The sequence below is a fragment of the Aquarana catesbeiana genome, linkage group LG05, assembly GCF_042186555.1.
Source record: "Aquarana catesbeiana isolate 2022-GZ linkage group LG05, ASM4218655v1, whole genome shotgun sequence".
In the NCBI taxonomy this organism is placed as follows: Eukaryota; Metazoa; Chordata; class Amphibia; order Anura; family Ranidae; genus Aquarana; species Aquarana catesbeiana.
In genome coordinates this window covers 14,703,025-14,723,749 of record NC_133328.1, presented here as the reverse complement: position 1 = coordinate 14,723,749, position 20,725 = coordinate 14,703,025, and the positions used below count along the sequence as shown (strand labels likewise).

At 43.0% G+C, this 20,725-nt stretch overlaps 1 protein-coding gene across 1 annotated transcript in view; it reads right to left on the bottom strand.

The window, feature by feature from the left end:
• WNT3A (Wnt family member 3A) overlaps window positions 1-20,725 on the bottom strand; it is a 133,317-nt gene that overhangs the window by 25,681 nt on the left and 86,911 nt on the right. Inside the window, exon 2 of the mRNA XM_073629450.1 lies at window positions 4,420-4,661. Within this exon, the coding sequence (XP_073485551.1) occupies window positions 4,420-4,661 (242 nt within the window). The remainder of the gene's footprint in view (window positions 1-4,419; window positions 4,662-20,725) is intronic.

Here is a 20,725-nt window from a genome sequence, read left to right as displayed (position 1 = left end):
TGCTTCGGTTCCTTCGGGACACGGTCCTCCGGTGCTGCACTTCAGCTCTGACACTACTTACTTACGGACGGGGTGGCTGGCGCCTGAGTTAGTTACATGCTGCAGACAGAGGCATCCCCTGCATACAGTCACCACCGCACCGAAAAACCTACACCGGCGGGAGACAGAGATTAGGGAAACCAGCTGCCGGTGGTAGCACTGGCCCTGCATGCTATGCTCCTCATAGCTTTAATGAAGCTCATACCTTTAGAGCTTATACCTAATAATACAGAATACAGAATAGAGCTCATACCCTGAATAGTGCTCACAACTCATAGACTGAATGGAGCTCATACCCTGATTCAGGGGCGGACTGACCATTCGGGCCCTCGGGCACTGCCCGAGGGCCCCATGCCACTAAGGGGCCCCATCAGGGTTGCCAGCCTCAATAAAACCAGGGACAGTATGTAAAAATATGTGTTTTTTAAAAATCCCAAGATTATAGCTGCCCCGCCTCTCCAGTGCCTTTCCAGTGTGTGTATGTGTATTCTGTGTGTGTATACTGTGTGTGTATACTGTGTGTGTATATTGTGTAGCCCCATAATCTATTGCCAGGGGGCCCCATAATCTCCTATTGCCTGGGGGCCCCATACTCTTCTATTGCCCGGGGGCCCATAATTTTCTCCTATTGCCTGGGTGCCCCATAATCTCCTATTGCCCGGGGGCCCCATGAGTTGTCAGTCTGCCCCTGCTCTGATTACAGCTTTTACCTCATTGTTTGAGCAGAGCTCATACTTCATATAAAGAATACATCTTATACCTCACAACCTTTATAAAGCTGACATTTCTAGAGCTCATATCTCATACCCTGAATACATATCTTACCTCATTGGCTGAACAGAGCTCATACTGTGAAAAGTGCTCATAGAAATCATGGGGCCCCCTTCAGCCCCACCCCTGGTCCCGCCCCCTGGTCCCTCCTTCAGCCCCACCCAGACCCCGCCTTAAAACAAAGTGCAGGTTTGTCTTCAAGTGATATTTATCTTTCCCAAGCCAGTGATAAGTTGGAGGAAGACTTTTTTTAATTTTTTTTTTATTAATTTTTTTTTTTTATTAATTTTTTTATTCTGCATTCTTTCATTCTCTGTCCAGATTGCCCGGGCCCCCCCCCTGCTGGCCGGGCTCGGTACAACAGGGCCAGTTGTACTGGATTAAAAGCGGCCCTGCTCATACTTCATATAATGAATACAGCATATACATCCATACCTCCCAACTTTTTGAGATGGGAGCGAGGGACACCTATTAGCAAATGTATGTAGGCATAGGACACACCCCCTGCCACACCCCCTTAAAGGAGCATTATACAAAAAAAAATTATTAGTTAAACCCCAAAGTGCTTTATTTTTACCACTACTATTCCTTTATATTGGCTTTTGAGGTTTACAAATGCAGCAATTTAGAATTTGGATGAAAGGTTTAGCTCTGGGAAACACTTTTTGAAAGATAAAAAGAGCATTTTATATACAACTCTATAGATCAGACCAAAATGAGGGACAAATGAGGAGGAAAGAGGGACAGAGGGACATTGCTCCAAATCAGGGACAGTTGGGAGCTATGTATACATCATATGCTTATTAGAGCTCATATCTCATATAATGAATAGAGCGTATACCCCCATAACCATTTTAAAACTCACATTTCTAGAGCCCATTCCTCATAGACTGAATAAAGCTCATACCCTGAACAGAGCCCATTCCTCATAGCTTGAATTCAGCTCAGATATCTAGACCTCATTGCCTGATTGCGGCTTATACACCATATCCTAATTACCTCCTCTAGAGCCCATAACTCACTATCGAAATACAGATCATATCCTGAAAAGTGTACAAACCTCATACCCCGAATAGAGCTCATACCTCATAGACTGAATAGAGCTCATACCTCATACCCCGAATAGGGCTCATACCTCATACCCCGAATAGAGCTCATACCTCATACCCCGAATAGAGCTCATACCTCATACCCCGAATAGAGCTCATACCCCAAATAGAGCTCATACCTCATACCCCGAATAGAGCTCATACCTCATACCCCGAATAAAGCTCAGACCTCATACCCCGAATAGAGCTCATACCTCATACCCCGAATAGGGCTCATACCTCATACCCCGAATAGAGCTCATACCTCATAGACTGAATAGAGCTCATACCTCATACCCCGAATAGAGCTCATACCTCATACCCCGAATAGAGCTCATACCTCATACTTAAAATAGAGCTCATACCTCATACCCCGAATAGAGCTCATACCTCATACCCCGAATAGGGCTCATACCTCATACCCTGAATAAGGCTCATACCCCAAATAGAGCTCATACCTCATACCCCGAATAGAGCTCATACCTCATACCCCAAATAGAGCTCATACCTCATACTTAAAATAGAGCTCATCCCTCATACCCCGAATAGAGCTCATACCCCAAATAGAGCTCATACCTCATACTTAAAATAGAGCTCATACCTCATACCCCAAATAGAGTTCATACCTCATACCCTGAATCATGGGCATCCGCAGAACTTTTTTCGGGGGGGGGGCATCATTTTAAGGTCACCCATGCAATATAAAAAGATGTACAATCTCTAGGCTATAATTATATGGGCATGGTATGCCTGGCCTGAGTAATTTGCAATACAATGTGACGCTGAATTATCTCTTATATAACACATAAGTGGAAAGATATATGTGTTATATAAGAGATAATTCAGCTTCAATTTGTATTGGAAGTTACTCAGGCCAGGCGTACCCCCAGTCCATGTCCATATACATATAGAATAGAGAATGTACATCTTTTTATATTGCAATACATCTGTTGTGGTCAAATTTTGATCTTGATGAAAACAGCCTATACAAAGTGAAGAAGATGAATTATCTCTTAACATACACAGACATATCTGTCCAACTTTCCAGCAATATATAAATCAAAATGCTCCTCCTAACTGCTGTCACCTGTGGTTCTTCTTTTGTTGCTTGCAACTGTATGTGCCGCTCACTTCAGGTTAGGATTTCCTGTGATGTGATGATGAGGAGGCACTGGCAGCGCATCACTCAGCGGCTCGGCCACTGACTACACTGAGTGGGCGGCGCCAATCACTGAAGAGGAGCGGCGGAACGGCCGAGCCATCTCATCCGATGATCAGGCCGGGGGTGAGGGAGGGAGATCAGATGTGTCAGGACAGAGAGCAGCCGGCTGACTCAGAAAAAGTCAGCGGCGGCAACGGTGGACACTGCAGCTGGCAACTTCAACATCTTCTTGACAATTCTGTGGGGGGGGGCAATAGCCCCCCCTTGCCCCTACCTGCAGGAGCCCATGCCTCGAATAGAGCTCATCCCTCATACCCCGAATAGAGCTCATACCCCAAATAGAGCTCATACCTCATAGCCTGAATAGAGCTCATACACAGAATAGAGCTCATACCTCTAGAACTCATATGCCAGAATAGAGTTCATGCTCTAAACAGAGCTCATACCTTACACCAGGAGTCTACAAACTTTCTAAAAAAAGGGACAGTTTACTGTCTTTCAGGCTTTAGTGGGGCCTGACCATTGCCAATTGGGAGTAGAAAATGCCCCAGGATTAGTGGGAGTAAGCAAGGCCCCGTTCTTGTTGTCAGTGTGAGGATAAGTGCCCCATCATTGGTGTCAGTGGGAGGAATAGTGCACCATCATTGGTGTCAGTGGGAGGAATAGTGGCCCATCACTGGCATTAGTTGGAGGAATAGAGGCCCATCATTGGTGACAGTTGAAGGAATAGTGCCCATCACTGGTATCATTGGGAGGAATAGTGCTCCATCTTTGGTGTTGGTGGGAGGAATTGTACCCCATCATTGGTATCAGTTGGAGGAATAGTGCCCTACCATTGGTGTCAGTGGGAGGAATAGTGCCCCATCACTGGTGTCAGTGGGATCATTAGTGGCCAATCATTGGTATCAGTTGGAGGAATAGTGCCCCATTCATGGTGTCAGTGGGAAGAATGGTGCCCCATCATTGGTGTCAGTGGGAGGAATAGTGCCCCATTCATGGTGTCAGTGGGAAGAATAGTGCCCCATCATTGGTGTCAGTGGGAGGAATAGTGCCCCATTCATGGTGTCAGTGGGAGGAATAGTGCCCCATCATTGGTGTCAGTGAGAAGAATAATGACCCATCATTGGTGTCAGTGGGGGAATAGTGCCCCATCATTGGTGTCAGTGGGAAGAATAGTGCCCCATCATTGGTGTCAGTGGGGGGAATAATGCCCCAAGGGCTGGAAAAAGTCCACATTCAGCCCTCGGGCCGCACTTTGGAGACTATTGCCTTACACTATGAATAGAGCTTATACCTCAAGCATTGTAAAACAATTTCTCTTTGTCAACTTTTCACTATGAGTCCCAAATGGACACCGACCTTTATCTAAGACGGGTCCAAAGATGGCCAGGTTGTCGTTCACCGTCGTACAATTCCACCTCCTGCCGCGGAACTGGTGCTGGCATTCCTGTATGCCAATCTTCACCCCCTCCGCCACGCTGGGCATTATCTCCATGTAATTCCGACAAAAGCGCATCTGCTTCGCTACCAGCCCCGGGATGGTGCCACACGGGATCGGCTGCGTCCCCAGAGAAGAGTATTGCGGGCCAACGGCTAACGACCTGGAAGAGAGGATTGGATAATTAATCACCTATAGCCTCAGTGGCGATCCAGTCAGGAAGAAGAACAATTTACTAGTCTCTATCTTTCCAACATTCTGGTTGGTTTACAGAGAATTACACAGCTCAGAAATTCACCAATCCTAATCTATGAACTGTTTGATTCTCAACAAGTAAGAAAATATACATGGCTCAACTGCAGGGTGTTACTGTCCCCCAACCGCTAGTGTGAACAAGACCTAATGCTTATATATAAAGGATGACAGCGCTACAAATCACAGCTAATTCCAGTAAGCATTTATTATCCACAACGAGGGGTCAAAAGGTATAGTCAATGCGTTTTGGGGACCCTGTTGAAGTGGGATTTGTGATCCCCGAAGTGTGTTGGAGATACCTTCTGACTTGTGGATAATAAGCTTCTATGTGTTAACGATCAGCACGTATTGGGCAGCCCATTCACCTGAATGTGCTGCTCCACTACTTTTTCTGGAGCGAAGTGTGGCATGTTCTCCTGGGTCTGTACACCTGCTGTGCGCAATACGAGGGGATCCCACCATCCCTGTGCTGAGTTCCCAGGTCTGTACACCCGCTGTGCCCATTATGAGGAGTTCCCACCATCCCTGTGCTGAGTTCCCAGGTCTGTACACCCGCTGTGCCCATTATGAGGAGTTCCCACCATCCCTGTGCTGAGTTCCCAGGTCTGTACACCCGCTGTGCCCATTATGAGGAGTTCCCACCATCCCTGTGCTGAGTTCCCAGGTCTGTACACCCGCTGTGCCCATTATGAGGGGTTCCCACCATCCCTGTGCTGAGTTCCCGGGTCTGTACACCTGCTGTGCTCATTATGAGGGGTTAATTTTGTTTATTGAAAAATCTTACAAACAGCAACTTATATACAATAAAACCATAATAAATAAATAAAACATATTTACAAAATAATTGAATATGATAATACAAAACAAGAACATTATAAATGGTACAAACCAAAATGCGCACAACACAATCCCTACGGGAGAGCCAGACTAAGGAACATCACCGTCACCATGCATGTAGCCTTTTATCAAAAATAGATTTGATCTTGAAAATCTGAGGGAGTGAATCAAGAATACAAAGAAAAGCCGCACACTCCGAGATCAACAGGCAGCAGCTACAGAGTCCTGATATTCCTCCACGCCCTTATCCAGGCCTCCTCCTGCCACCTACCTTTCTCAAGACCCCGAATCTTCCCAACCTCACCCAGAATGTCCTGCACCACCACTTCGACAGGGAGGATTTTACTCCGTAAGGATACCTGACACCGTGCACTGACACCGTGCACTCCACGTGAAATAACGGACTACTAGACTAACTAAAAAAAGTGTTTCCAAATCATAATCCCGACGAGTCTGGAATGCCCCATACACCCACTCTGCATAACTCATATGGGGGAGGAAGGGTATACTCAGAGACCTCCCAACCCTCTTGTACACCTCTATATTAAAAGGGCATTGAAGTAGAAAGTGATTCATGGACTCCACCACTCCTCCACACTACACTCTCGGGCAGCCCCGATCACTCATGGAAAGAAACTTCAAGTTGCCCTTCACATATAGTTTTCCATGAAAGGCAAGCCAAGCCTGATCCCTAAACTTCATTGGGATTCTCTCCAAATTAATCAATCGCAAACCCACCCCCAAAACCAGGCTTGGGCAATCCCTCAAGGCCAGTGGCTCGCAAAAAGCAGAGCTCATGATCCGCTTCTCAAGAAGTTTCCTTGGAAGAGATCTGACTTCTCCTGCTGTTACTTGCCACTGCCGAAGCATTTTCAAACACGGGGCAACATAAGTCGGGAGCTGTTCATGCTTGACCCTCAGGCTTTTCACTGGCCCACCATCCTCCCAGTCTCGCAGAAAGGTCCTAAACCAGGACTGGAAAATACCAACCCACCCAGGCGGTCTCTCTGCCAACATGTTACCAAGATTGTACTTCACAAACATCAGAGAGAAAAAGACTACAGGGTTGACCATCCCTAGACCACCCTCCCTCCTAGGAAGGTAAGTCACATTCTTTATGATGAGGTTGATTTTGTTCCCCCATAACAGCTGGAAGAAACAACTATAGACCCTGGTATAGAGAGAAACTGGCAAAATGCAAACAAAACTGACATACAGAAAAATCGGAATCAGGTAAGTCTCGGTCAGATCAACCTTTTCCCTCAAGGAACCTTTCCAGCTTGACACCTTGGCATCGGCATTCTCCAGCCTGTTCACCCAATTTGCATGACTATAGTCACCTGGGCCGAATTCAATGCCTAGAACTCGAATTTTTTGTTGGGGCTCCGGGAAGTCATCCGGGAGAACAAAGCTCTCACCTTCCACACCCATCCAGAAAGCTTCACACTTGTCCTGGTTGACCTTTGAACCTGATGCCTCTGCATACTGCCCTATCACTGAGACCACCTCCTGTGCCTCCCCAGTCCCAGAGATAAAAACAGAAACATCATCAGCATAGGCCACAACCTTCAAAGGAGGCTCACCAACGATGCCCAAAGGTACCCCACACAACGGTCCACTCTCTAGGCCTTCTAATGAAGGGGTCAATTGCAAACACATATAGCAGAGGACTCAATGGACACCCCTGACGCACACCCGAGCCGACGGCAAAGGGCTGCCCGACCCAACCATTAACCAGAGGAAAGCTTTCAGCCTCTTTGTACAAAATCTTGAGCCAATCAATGAAACCCCCCTCCAGGCCATATTTGTCAAGAAGGAGCCACAAATACTCATGATTAACCCGATCAAAGGCCTTAGCCTGATCCAATTTCAGCAAAAATTTACCCCAACCAGAAGCCCTACAACGCTCCAAGGCCTCCCGGACAGCTAACACCGCTGAGAAAGTGCTTCTACCTTGGACCAAACAGTGCTGGTGGCGGGATAACAAACTGCCTGCAACTGGTGATAATCGCCAGAAGAAAATCTTTGCCAGTATCTTTCTATCGACATTAAGAAGGCTAATGGGGTGCCAATTCCCAATCATCGAAGGATCTTTACCCTTTGACAGAAGGATCACTGCAGATTGCCTCATGGAGGGAGGGAGAGAACCCTCATTCAAACAGCCATTAAAAACCTCCGCAAGGTAGGGAGCCAGGATCATCTTAAAACATTTATAGAACTCGGCTGTCAGACCATCTGGCCCTGGCGTTTTCTTGATGGCTAGTTTATCAATAGCCTGGATTACCTCATCTGCAGTGATTTCATCTGTCAAATTCATCAAAGGAACATTACTTTCCAGTCCTGGTGTAGAGTAAAAAAAAAACAACATCCTTGTCCGATCAAGGTTCCTTCCTCCCAGGATATCAGCATAGTATGACCTGACAACCTCCAGGATCCCTGACCTAGACTTCGTCAGAGAGCCCGTACTGTCCCTCAGGCCATTGACCGTCTTAATTGCTACGCTCTGTTTACAGTTCTGGTAAGGGTCAGGCGAATGGTATTTCCCGTAATCCCTCTCCTGAACAAAAGAGGTCATATTGATGTCTCCTAAGGAGGAGCTTCACCTCAGAGATCACCCCAGAATCTCCTCCATTCGAAACAAGGCGGTCAAGTTTCCTCCGCAAACGTTGGTAGGTGATATACTTATCTTGCTGCTTCTTTCTTCCTATGGCCTTGAAAAGCCCAACAGTCCGCTGTTTAACAAGCTCCCACCATTCTGACTTGCTGTTGCAAAAGTCTAGGATCGTTACCTGTGCTTGAAAAAAATCCTCAAAGGATTGTCTTACTCTCTCATCTTCCAGGAGGGCCTAATTCAATCTTCAGATACCCCTCCCCCTAGGTGGCATGTCTGGGGCATTCAGAGTCACAGATAGAATACAGTGATCAGAAAGGGGTTCCCACCATCCCTGTGCTGAGTTCCCGGGTCTGTACACCCGCTGTGCCCATTATGAGGGGGTCCCACCATCCCTGTGCTGAGTTCCCGGGTCTGTACACCTGTTGTGCCCATTATGAGGGGTTCCCACCATCCCTGTGCTGAGTTCCTGGGTCTGTACACCCGCTGTGCCCATTATGAGGGGTTCCCACCATGCCTGTACTGAGTTCCTGGGTCTGTACACCTGCTGTGCCCATTATGAAGGGTTCCCACCATCCTTGTACTGAGTTCCTGGGTCTGTACACCTGCTGTGCCCATTATGAGGGGTTCCCACCATTCCTTTTGGAGCTTTACTTTATTTTTTATTATGAAGATTGTAAGAGAGGGATCTGAAACACATCATGGTGGTCACAGACACAAATATGAGGGCAAGAATAGACCAAGGTGGTCAAGGACACACATAGGAGGGCAGCCAAAACAGGTGTGCAGGAGCAGAGCCGGGAATTCCAGGAGAATGGCTGACATGACTGATGAGTCACATTTATGAACAAATCTCTGCGATTCTGCAGAGTGGAGTTTCAGTCATGAAGAGAACAAATTGATTTGATTGTACAGGCCGCAGCTTGCTGTATAATTGAAGACATTTCCATGCTTCTCCAGACTGCTCTGACCCGACCTGACTTGCTGCTTCCAGCTGTTCATAGCCCGGTCCTCCCATCCCCCGCTCTCAGCTCCTTGTTATGGCAGGAGAGCCAGCATGGACTCCATCCTGGCCAATGACATTTAGGTGTAGGGCACGTTCACTGTGACACCCCCATATATAATCCATAATACAATATACAGTATATATATATTCTCATCATTCATTATTCCAAGTTTAAAAAAAAACATTATGAGCAAACCCCTCATAATGGGCCCAGCAGGTGTACAGACCCGGGAACTCAGCACAGGGATGGTGGGAACCACTCATAATGGGCACAGCGGGTGTACAGACCCAGGAACTCAACACAGGGATGGTGGGAACCCCTCATAATGGGCTTATCAGGTGTACAGACCCGAGAACTCAGCACAGGGATGGTGGGAACCCCTCATAATGGGCACAGCAGGTGTACAGACCCGGGAAATCAACACAGGGATGGTGGGAACCCCTCATAATGGGCATAGCAGGTGTACAGACCTGGGAACTCAGCACAGGGATGGTGGGAACCCCTCATAATGGGCATAGCAGGTGTACAGACCCGGGAACTCATCACAGGGATGGTTGGAACCACTCATAATGGGCCCAGCAGGTGTACAGACCCGGGAACTCAACACAGGGATGGTGGGAACCCCTCATAATGGGCACAGCAGGTGTACAGACCCGGGAACTCAGCACAGGGATGGTGGGAACCCCTCATAATGGGCATAGCAGGTGTACAGACCCGGGAACTCAGCACAGGGATGGTGGGAACCCCTCATAACCACTCATTGGGGGTGGGTTTGCGATTGATTAATTTGGAGAGAATCCCAATGAAGTTTAGGGATCAGGCTTGGCTTGCCTTTCATGGAAAACTATATGTGAAGGGCAACTTGAAGTTTCTTTCCATGAGTGATCGGGGCTGCCTGAGAGTGGAGTGTGGAGGAGTGGTGGAGTCCATGGATCACTTTCTACTTCAGTGCCCTTTTAATATAGAGGTGTACAAGAGGGTGGGGAGGGCTCTGAGTATACCCTTCCTCCCCCATATGAGTTATGCAGAGTGGGTGTATGGGGCATTCCAGACTCATCGGGATTATGATTTGGAAACACTTTTTTTAGTTAGTCTAGTAGTCCGTTATTTCACGTGGAGTGCACGGTGTCAGGTATCCTTACAGTGTAAAATCCTCCCTGTCGAAGTGGTGGTGCAGGACACTCTGGGACATTCTGGGTGAGGTTGGGAAGATTCGGGGTCTTGAGAAAGGCAGGTGGCAGCAGGAGGCCTGGATAAGGGCGTGGAGGAATATCAGGACTCTGTAGCTGCTGCCTGTTGATCTCGGGGTGTGCGGCTTTTCTTTGTATTCTTGATTCACTCCCCTAGATTTTCAAGATCAAATATATTTTTGACAAAAGACTACATACATGGTGACGGTGATGTTCCTTAGTCTGGCTCTCCCATAGGGATTGTGTTGTGCGCAATTTGGTTTGTACCATTTATAATGTTCTTTCTTGTTTTGTATTATCATATTCAATTATTTTGTAAATATGTTTTATTTATTTATTTATTATGTTTTTATTGTATATAAGTTGTTGTTTGTAAGATTTTTCATTAAACAAAATTAACCCCTCATAATAGGCCCAGCAGATGTACAGACCCGGGAACTCAGCACAGGGATGGTGGGAACCCCTCATAATGGGCACAGCGCATGTGCAGATTCAGGAATTATGTAAACCCCAACCTCTTTTTTTTTTCAAAGTTCACTGCCATTTTTAAAGGACTTCGTCTTATTGTTCTGTAATGCCATGCAGCTTTAAGGCATTCCCTGAGGATGTTATCTAAATGGTTTGTGTTTTTAATGTTGCTCTTTTAGCCGTGTGAAAAGACCCTCCCCAATGCACGGTATTCTGCATTGGTACATGTACCCCATGGCAGTGCCCAGCTCCTCATGCTCTCTTTTCAACAATAGCTGGCTTATTAGCCTTGAAAATTGCCAACAAAAAAAAGATTTGGCCCATCTAGACAATAATCTAATGGGGTCCAGCGGTAAGTTGGAGGTTGGTTGGCTCAAACCGAACACGGTCCAGTTCTCTCCCTATCCCCAATGACAACCGTCTAAAAGGATTTCTCCATTCTTTGTAGAGATTCAGGACAGGAAGTGAAGGGAAATTTCCCAAACTGGACACAGGCAACAAATAACCCTTCCCTACTCCACCCGAACCAAAAAAGAAAAGTTTTGTCTTTAGAATGATGATCCTTGAAATCCATGTTTACTTCCTCCTCACCAAAATGAGATGACCCCTTTGTGTCAGGACCAACGCCAAAACCAACTAAACTCTGTGCCAAAAAAAAGCAGTCCCGGTGTTGGTCAGGGCCATAGGCATGTGCACGGGGTATGTGTGTGCTGTGCCTGGACACACCCTAATCAACCCATGCAGTGCAGATTGTGCCCCACCCCCCCTCCCCCTGCTGACTTCCCTTTTCCCCTGCCAGCTGCTGCGGGGGAAGTTTCAGGATGGGGAGCAAGGTAGGGGCCAGTAAATATGTAATTTACTGGTCCCTTCCTTTTCTGAATGAACATAGCTAAGGGTCAGTATCGAACACTCACTGTGTCCATTCATAACTGAAGAACAGTAAACTATGTTTCCTATGCTTCAGTTTGTGAATGAACAGGTAGCGGCTCAGCACAGAGCACTTCCCATTCATTCCCTGTCCAGTGCAGCTGAGACTGCAGAGAAAGGGACTGGGGAATCTGTATCCTCATTCCATTTCTCTGTCTCAAAAGTGAGACATCAAGGAGTCTGTTTAGATCCCTGATATTTCACCAAACCCCCCCTAAAAAAAATTTAGAAAGTAAAAAAAAAAATATATATATATATATATATATATATATATATATATATATATATATATATATATATATATATATATATAAAATGAAATTGTAAAAAAAATAAAATAAAATAAAAATAATAAATAAAAAAAAATACTGACACCGTCCACTGCCCTGATGACAGAGTCCACTACTCTACTGACACCATCCACTGCCCTACTGACACCGTCCACTGCCCACTGACACCGATCTCTGCCCTACTGACACCGATCTCTGCCCTACTGACACCATCCACTGCTCTACTGACACCATCCACTGCCCTACTGACACCATCCACTGCCCTACTGACACCGTCCATTGCCCTACTGACACCGTCCACTGCCCTACTGACACCGTCCACTGCCCTACTGACATCGTCCACTGCCCTACCGACACCGTCCACTGCCCTACCGACACCGTCCACTGCCCTACCGACACCGTCCACTGCTCTACTGACACCGTCCACTGCCCTACTGACACCGTCCACTGCCCTACTGACACCATCCACTGCCCTACTGACACTGTCCACTGCTCTACTGACGTTGTCCACTGCTCTACTGACACCATCCACTGCTCTACTGACACCATCCACTGCTCTACTGACACCAACCACTGCTCTACTGACACCATCCACTGCTCTACTGACACTGTCCACTGCTCTACTGACACCATCCACTGCCCTACTGACACCATCCACTGCTCTACTGACAAAGAAATATATTGTAAAAAAAAAATTGTGAAAAATAAAAAAATAATAAAAATAAAAAACTACTGACACCATCCACTATCATACTAACACCAACGTCTGCCCTTCTGTCTGTGTTTTAATACATTTTAAAAAAAATTTTACATTTTTTTTTATAAGAGTGTGAGTGTACACACAGTATATATAGGTGGTGAGGTGGATGTCGGTCAAAGTAACAAGTGCAAGCAATCAAGCCCTCCCAAAGGCTTATATTATAGGAAACAACAAAAAGGGATTGCTGCACAAAAATGTTTTAATGAAAAATGTAATCAAAACATCCAAAATATATAGGTCATCATGGTAACGACACCTATAATTATTGCCAAAAGCAGAAAATGCAAAATGCACCTGAAACATGCAAACTGCAACCTGCATAGGTGTGAATCAGGCCTTAAAGCCCAAATCCAGTCAAAAACATTTACTTTGAACCTAAACGTCCACTACCGAATGAATGAAATCTTCAGGGAATGAAAGGCTCATTACTGATCCAGTTGTTCTCTGGAAGTGACAAAGGGACTCGTCACCAGCAAACATAAACTCCAGAAAGGAGCACAAGCAGACCCAGCAGTCACAAGTGACCACAAATAACACCATGCATGGTCACAACCCCATACCTGCAGCTGGTCCAGGAGAAGACAAGGGCCCTTAGGCTGGATTCACATCTATGGCATTTTTAGTGCTTTTTGCATTTTGCAGATTTGCACTACAGTCCATTTAACATGGTTTCCCATGGAACACGTTCTGTAGTGCAAATCTGCAAAATGCAAAAAGCACTAAAAATGCCATAGGTGTGAATCCAGCCCTACATAGCCCCATCCAGGCCCACACATGGCAAACCAACAGCTTCACATAAAGCTGAGCTCTGGGCATGAAAACTTTCTTTGAAATATATTCCATAAAGGATTTGATTTGTGTGCACCACATGCCTTGGCAAACCCAGATATTACCTTGTAAAATTAGCAGTGACATCACTGCTGTGCATAGCCTGTGCAAAGTTGTGGGAGGGGCCCAGCAGGCTCTGCCCACAAGAGGGCAGCAACAAGACCAGTCACCCTGCACAAGAAGAGAGAGCAGCAGTGAGCGGTCTTTATTAGAGAAAGTCCCACACTGGTTTACTGCACAGAACTGGACCAAGAATCAGTCGCAATACACACACCGGCTTGGACTCAACTTTCATCTGTGGAAGTGAAATCTCCGGTACTTCCCGGAATGCGGGATCATGTGACTCCTCCCTCTTCTACCAAAAATGCAGTGCTGGGTGTTTGATTGGCCAATCACCACCAATAATTATATTATCCACTGGAATTGTGTATCAAACACCATATAATAATAATAATAATAATAATAATAATATGAATAATATTAATAAATATATAAAACAACACTTATGATTGTGCTAAGTGCTCCTTTCCACCCATATAAGTTACCAGCTCTAAAGTAAAAAATCAAATGTCACAAAACAGATAAGTGTTCACTTAATGACACAAAGTGCAAAAATCTTCAATGGTGACAAAATAATTGGTCATGTGACAATGATGAGGCACTATTCTTCCCACTGACACCAACAGTAGGGCATCATTTTTCCAACAGATACCAATGATGGGGCATTATTCCTGCCACTGATACAGATGATGGGGCACTATTCCTCCCACGGATACCAATGATGGGGCACTATTCCTCCCACTGATACCAATTATGGGGCACTATTCCTCCCACGGATACCAATGATGGGGCACTATTCCTCCCACTGATACCAATTATGGGGCACTATTCCTCCCACTGATACAGATTATGGGACACTATTTCTCCCACTGATACCAATGATGGGGCACTATTCCTCACACTGACACCAATGATAGGGCACCATTTTTTCCACTGATACTAACAATGGGGCATAATTTGTCCCACTGACACTAATGATCAGTCACTACTTATCCCACCGATACACATGATGGGGTACTATTCCTCCCACTGATACCAACTATGGGGCTCTATTCCTCCTACTGATACCATTGATGGGGCACTATTACCCCCACTGATACTAACAATGGGAACTATTCTTCCCACTGACACCAATGATGGGGAACAAATTCCTTCCACTGATACCAATGATGGGGCACTATTCCTTCCACTGATACCAAACACTATTCCTCCTGTTATTGGCAATAGGTCCTATGTAATTGTTTTACTCCCACTGGTTACACTCTGGCCCCTCTAAGGTCTTAAGGACAGTAAACTGGCCCTTTGTTTAGAAAGTTTGGAGATCCCTACCTTAGAAAATCACACTGCAGAACAGTGATACCACCAAATGTAATGCCAAATCTGGTAAGACTAGACATCAGAGGCAGCAGTGCCTTAGATGATCTCACACTGCAGGTATACAGCTATGAGGCTACAGGACAGGACTGCCTAGGCACCATTACAAATCAGGAATTCCAGACAGAAGGTGTAATTTTCAGAGAACTGCTTAGGCACAATTAGGGTTGCCACCTTTTCTTCAAGCCAAACCCGAACACTTTACTGGCCTGGGACACCTTTGGGAGCCCCCCCCCCCCCCCCCAGGGAGAGTAGTAATGCGGTGGTGTAATGGGTGTGGCCAAATTGCTTTTGCTGACATTATCGCCTTGCCCCCCCTCCCTCCAGTGATGCTGAACCTGCCCCCAGACAGCCGCCTACAGCACCCGGATGGAAACAGATTTGTGTGTGACTATCCTGGTTACTTGGGGAGCCACAGCCCGGCCTGAATAATGTGTCCGGGTTTCAGTCCACCTAAAACCCGGACACATGATTCAAAACCCGGACTTGTCCAGGGTGAATCCCGGACAGGTAGGCACGATCCGCGTTTCTAAATGCTCCCTATAGCAAAGCAAATCTTCATTTTCGGAGGTCCACTTTAAGCGTGGAATACCATAATGTATCTCAATGGAAGGGTACAGTGTGAAGGGGGGCCTCAAAGGCCGAAATAAAGGCAGAAATCCCCCTAATTCATCATCTAGCGTTGCAACATTGTTCTTTAAATTTGCACTCAGATAAACCTAACAGTACACCGTACCGTATCTATATATATATATATAATGATTAAACTATGAAGCGTCAGCTGATCCTTCACTAAGCTCCATGCAACAAAAGACGTAACAGGCACCGCCGGTAAACAGTATGAAGAAAAGTTGAAGTTTATGGTCGGTGTCATCTACAATCACTTTGTCTTACAAATCCCTTTTCAATCTCCAGGCAATGAACTTTTTTTTTTTTTGTAACAGATGTGAATAGTGTGAAGTGTAAGTGGAGAGTCATTGGGGCCTTTGTGGGGAGGATTAGCGAATAAGTCAACAGCAAGCCGACAGAGAGGCTCGTAAACTCACCAAAGTCACTTTATATACTCCAATATAATGGATGGCGGTGATTTATCTTCTATGAGTCGGTGTCATAATAGTTTGTGTGCAGTAATAAGACGTGTGTTGTGTGTATAGTGCATTGCAGGAATGTAGAGACCCAGTTATGTATCGAAACAATGAAACAATGTGATACAATGTAATAAAAATCGAGTACAATGTAGCGATGTTACCAGCATCAGGCTCAGGGACAGACTATTTTATTATTATTAATTTATTATAATGTTTTTTCGTTAGGGTAACGGGTTTGAGTTCAGTTTAGGTTAGAGATAGAATTAGGAGTTGGGGTTAGGGTTATTTATTATTATTTTATTTATTTTTAATTTTATTTTATTTATTATTATACAAATAACAATAAATGGAAAATAAATACACAAATAAATAAAAATCATAAATTAAAAAAAATTCAATAAATGAATACTAAGAAATGTAGAGACCCAGTTATGTATCGATTCAATGAAACAATGTGATACAATGTAATAAAAATCTAGTACAATGTAGCGACATTACCAGCATCAGGCACAGGGACAGACTAATGCCCCGTACACACGGTCGGACTTTGTTCGGATATTCCGACAACAAAATCCTAGGATTTTTTCCGACGGATGTTGGCTCAAACTTGTCTTGCATACACACGGTCACACAAAGTTGTCGGAAAATCTGATCGTTCTGAACGCGGTGACGTAAAACACGTACGTCGGGACTATAAACGGGGCAGTGGCCAATAGCTTTCATCTCTTTATTTATTCTGAGCATGAGTGGCACTTTGTCCGTCGGATTTGTGTACACATGATCGGAATTTCCCACAACGGATTTTGTTGTCGGAAAATTTTATATCCTGCTCTCAAACTTTGTGTGTCGGAAAATCCGATGGAAAATGTGTGATGGAGCTCACACACGGTCGGAATTTCCGACAACAAGGTCCTATCACACATTTTCCATTGGAAAATCTGACCGTGTGTACGGGGCATAAGACTGCATTCACACCTGAGCGTAGCGTCTTTGAACGCTTTTCCGGAGTGTTTTTTTTTCTGTGTGTTTTTATGTGCGATTTTGGCACGTTTTTTGCGCGAATTTGCTTGTTTGCATGCAGCGTTTTTGGGCTTTGGTGTTTTTTTTATAGCCAATAGAGAAAACTGTTATCTGTTGCATCATTTGTTGTTAGGTAGTTCTGCTTTTTTAGCTTTTCTATTAGCTTTTATTTCTTCCTTTTTTATTATTAATTTATTATAATGTTTTCTCGTTGGGGTAACGGGTTCGAGTTCAGTTTAGGTTAGGATTAGGAGTTGGGGTTAGGGTTATTTATTATTATTTTATTTGTTTTTAATTTAATTTTATTCATTATTATACAAATAATAATAAATGAATAAATAAATGGAAAATAAATACACAAATAAATAAATGAATAAATAAAAAAAAAAAATAATGAATTAATTAATACTAAGTAACAATAAATAAAAAAATAACCCTTAACTTTAACCCTTATCCCTTAAAAAAAAAGAAAATAATAATAAATAGCTAAACATCCTATCCTCCATTATTATTATTATTATTATTATATAATAGTTTGTGTGCAGTAATAAGACATGTGTTGTTAGTATAGTGCATTGCAGGAATGTAGAGACCCAGTTATGTATCGAAACAATGAAACAATGTGATACAATGTAATAAAAATCGAGTACAATGTAGCGATGTTACCAGCATCAGGCTCAGGGACAGGTATTCATTTAGAGGCTGGGTGACATGAGGTCAGAATTAGGTACCACATCCCATATACACAGAGAGAAAGAGGCGAGTGGGACTTTAACCACTTCAGCCCCGGAAGATTTTACCCCCTTCCCGACCAGAGCACTTTTTGCGATTCAGCACTGCATCACTTTAACTGACAATTGCGCGGTCGTGCGATGTTGCACCCAAACAAAATTGACGTCCTTTTTTTCCCCACAAATAGAGCTTTCTTTTGGAGTTATTTGATCACATCTGCGGTTTTTATTTTTTGAGCTATAAACAAAAAAGGGCAACAATTTTGAAAAAAAAAAAAAACGCATTTTTTTTTTACTTTTTGCTATAATAAATATCCCTCAAAAATATATGAAAAAAAATATTTTTTTCCTCAGTTTTAGGCCGATATGTATTCTTCTTCATATTTTTGGTAACAAAAAATTGCAATAAGCGTATATATTGATTGGTTTGCGCAAAAGTTATAGCGTCTACAAAATAGGGGATAGTTTTATGGCTTTTATATTATTATATTTTTTTTTTACTAGTAATGGTGGCGATCTGCGATTTTTATTGGGACTGCAACATTATGACGGACACGTCGGACAATTTTGACACATATTTTGGGACCATTGGCATTTTTACAGCAATCAGAGCTATAAAATGCATTGATTACTGTAAAAATGTCACTGGCAGTGAAGGGGTTAACACTAGGGGGCGATCAAGGGGTTAATGTGTTCCCTAGTGTGTGTTCTAACTGAAGGGGGGAGATGACAGATCGCTGTTTATACTCTGTATGAACAGACGATCTGTCTGTTCTCCCCTCAGAGAACCGGAAACTGTGTGTTTACACACACAGATCACGGTTTTCGTGTGCCCCGAGCAATTGCGGGAGCCCGGCGGTGATCGCGACCGCCAGGCACTCGCATCAGCTCCGTGGGCGAGCAGGGGGCGTGCACGCGCCCCCTAGTGGCCGAATATGTTACCGATGTAACATGACGGCAATTTGCGCAGCCAAGCCATGTTGCCGCAGTATAACTGTGCCGGCTGGTCAGCAATCGGTTAAAGGTACCAAAGATTTGAAAATAAACAATACATTTTAGAAAAATAGAAATTTTATTATAAACAACTCTTAAAATTACAATAAGCATTTACAAGGATCCCATATCAATTTTTACATGTACAACCACTTCCTTTTCTACATGTTTCGCTCAGGTGAGCTTCCTCAGGAGATTTTTTTTGAAGTGTCACATGAAGTAAAGTATACTATAAGAGAAACAATATTTATAAATGATTATGCTTGAAAAATTGTTGAAAGATAAAATCACAAGGAATGTCAAAAGGAGGCATGCTAATATCCATTGTTATAATGTAATAATCAAATATTGTATAAAATTATACTTTATATAACATGATGATAGACTGAAAAGGAATGCCTACCGGATGCTTGTATTTAGGGAAATATCAATTGTAATTCACCCAATGAAGCCAGGATTTTTTAAAAAAGACTCAGGGACAGACTAAGGCTGCATTCACACCTGAGTGCGTCTTTGAATGTTTTTCCAGCGTTTGTTTTTTTTTGCGTGTTTTTTATGTGCAATTTTGCTATGTTTTTGTGCGACTTTGCTCATTTGCATGCAGCTTTTTTGGGCTTTGGCATTTTTTTAATAGCCAATAGAGAAAACTGTTATCTGTTGCATCATTTGTTGTTAGGTATTTCAGCTTTTTTTAGCTTTTTCATTAGCTTTTATTTCTTCTTTTATTATTATTCATTTATTATAATGTTTTTTCATTAGGGTAAGGGGTTCCAGTTCAGTTTAGGTTAGGGTTAGGATTAAGAGTTGGGGTTATTTATTATTATTTTATTCATTTTTTATTTTATTTTATTTATTATTATATGAATAATAATAAATGAATGAATAAATAAATGGAAAATAAATACACAAATAAATACAAATCATAAATTAAAAAAAAATTCAAAAAATTAATACTAAGAAATGTAGAGACCCAGTTATGTATCGAAACAATGAAACAATGTGATACAATGTAATACAATGTAATAAAAATATAGTACAATGTAGCGATGTTACCAGTATCAGGCTCAGGGACAGACTAAGGCTGCATTCACACCTGAGCGTAGCATCTTTGAACGCTTTTCCGGCTTTTTTTTTTTGCACGTTTTTATGTGCGATTTTGGCACATTTTTGCACGACTTTGCTCGTTTGCAGTCAGCGTTTTTGGGCTTTGGTGGTTTTTTCATAGCCAATAAAGAAAACTGTTGCATTATTTGTTGTTAGCTATTTCAGCTCTTTTAGCTTTTCCATTAGCTTTTATTAAGATTAGGAGTTGGGGTTAGGGTTATTTATTATTATTTCATTTATTTTTAATTTAATTTTATTTATTATTATACAAATAAATAAATGGAAAATAAATACACAAATAAAAAAAAATCATAAATAAAAAAAAATCAATAAATTATTACTAAGTAACAATAAATAAAAAATGAACCTTTAACTTTAACCCTTATCCCTTAAAAAAAAAATAATAATAATAATAAATAAATAAACATCCTATCCTCCATTATTGTTATTATTATTATTATTGTTATTAATAATAATAATAATAATAATAATAATAATAATGTCTTTTTTTCTTCAAGTCTGGGTGTTTAATGTTATTTTATTATTATTATTATTATTATTATTATTATTAATAATAATAGTAATGTATTTATTATTTTTTAAGGTTAGAGGTTAATTATTATTTATTAATGTATTATTACATATTATTCATTTATTTTACTTATTTATGATGATTTTTAGTTA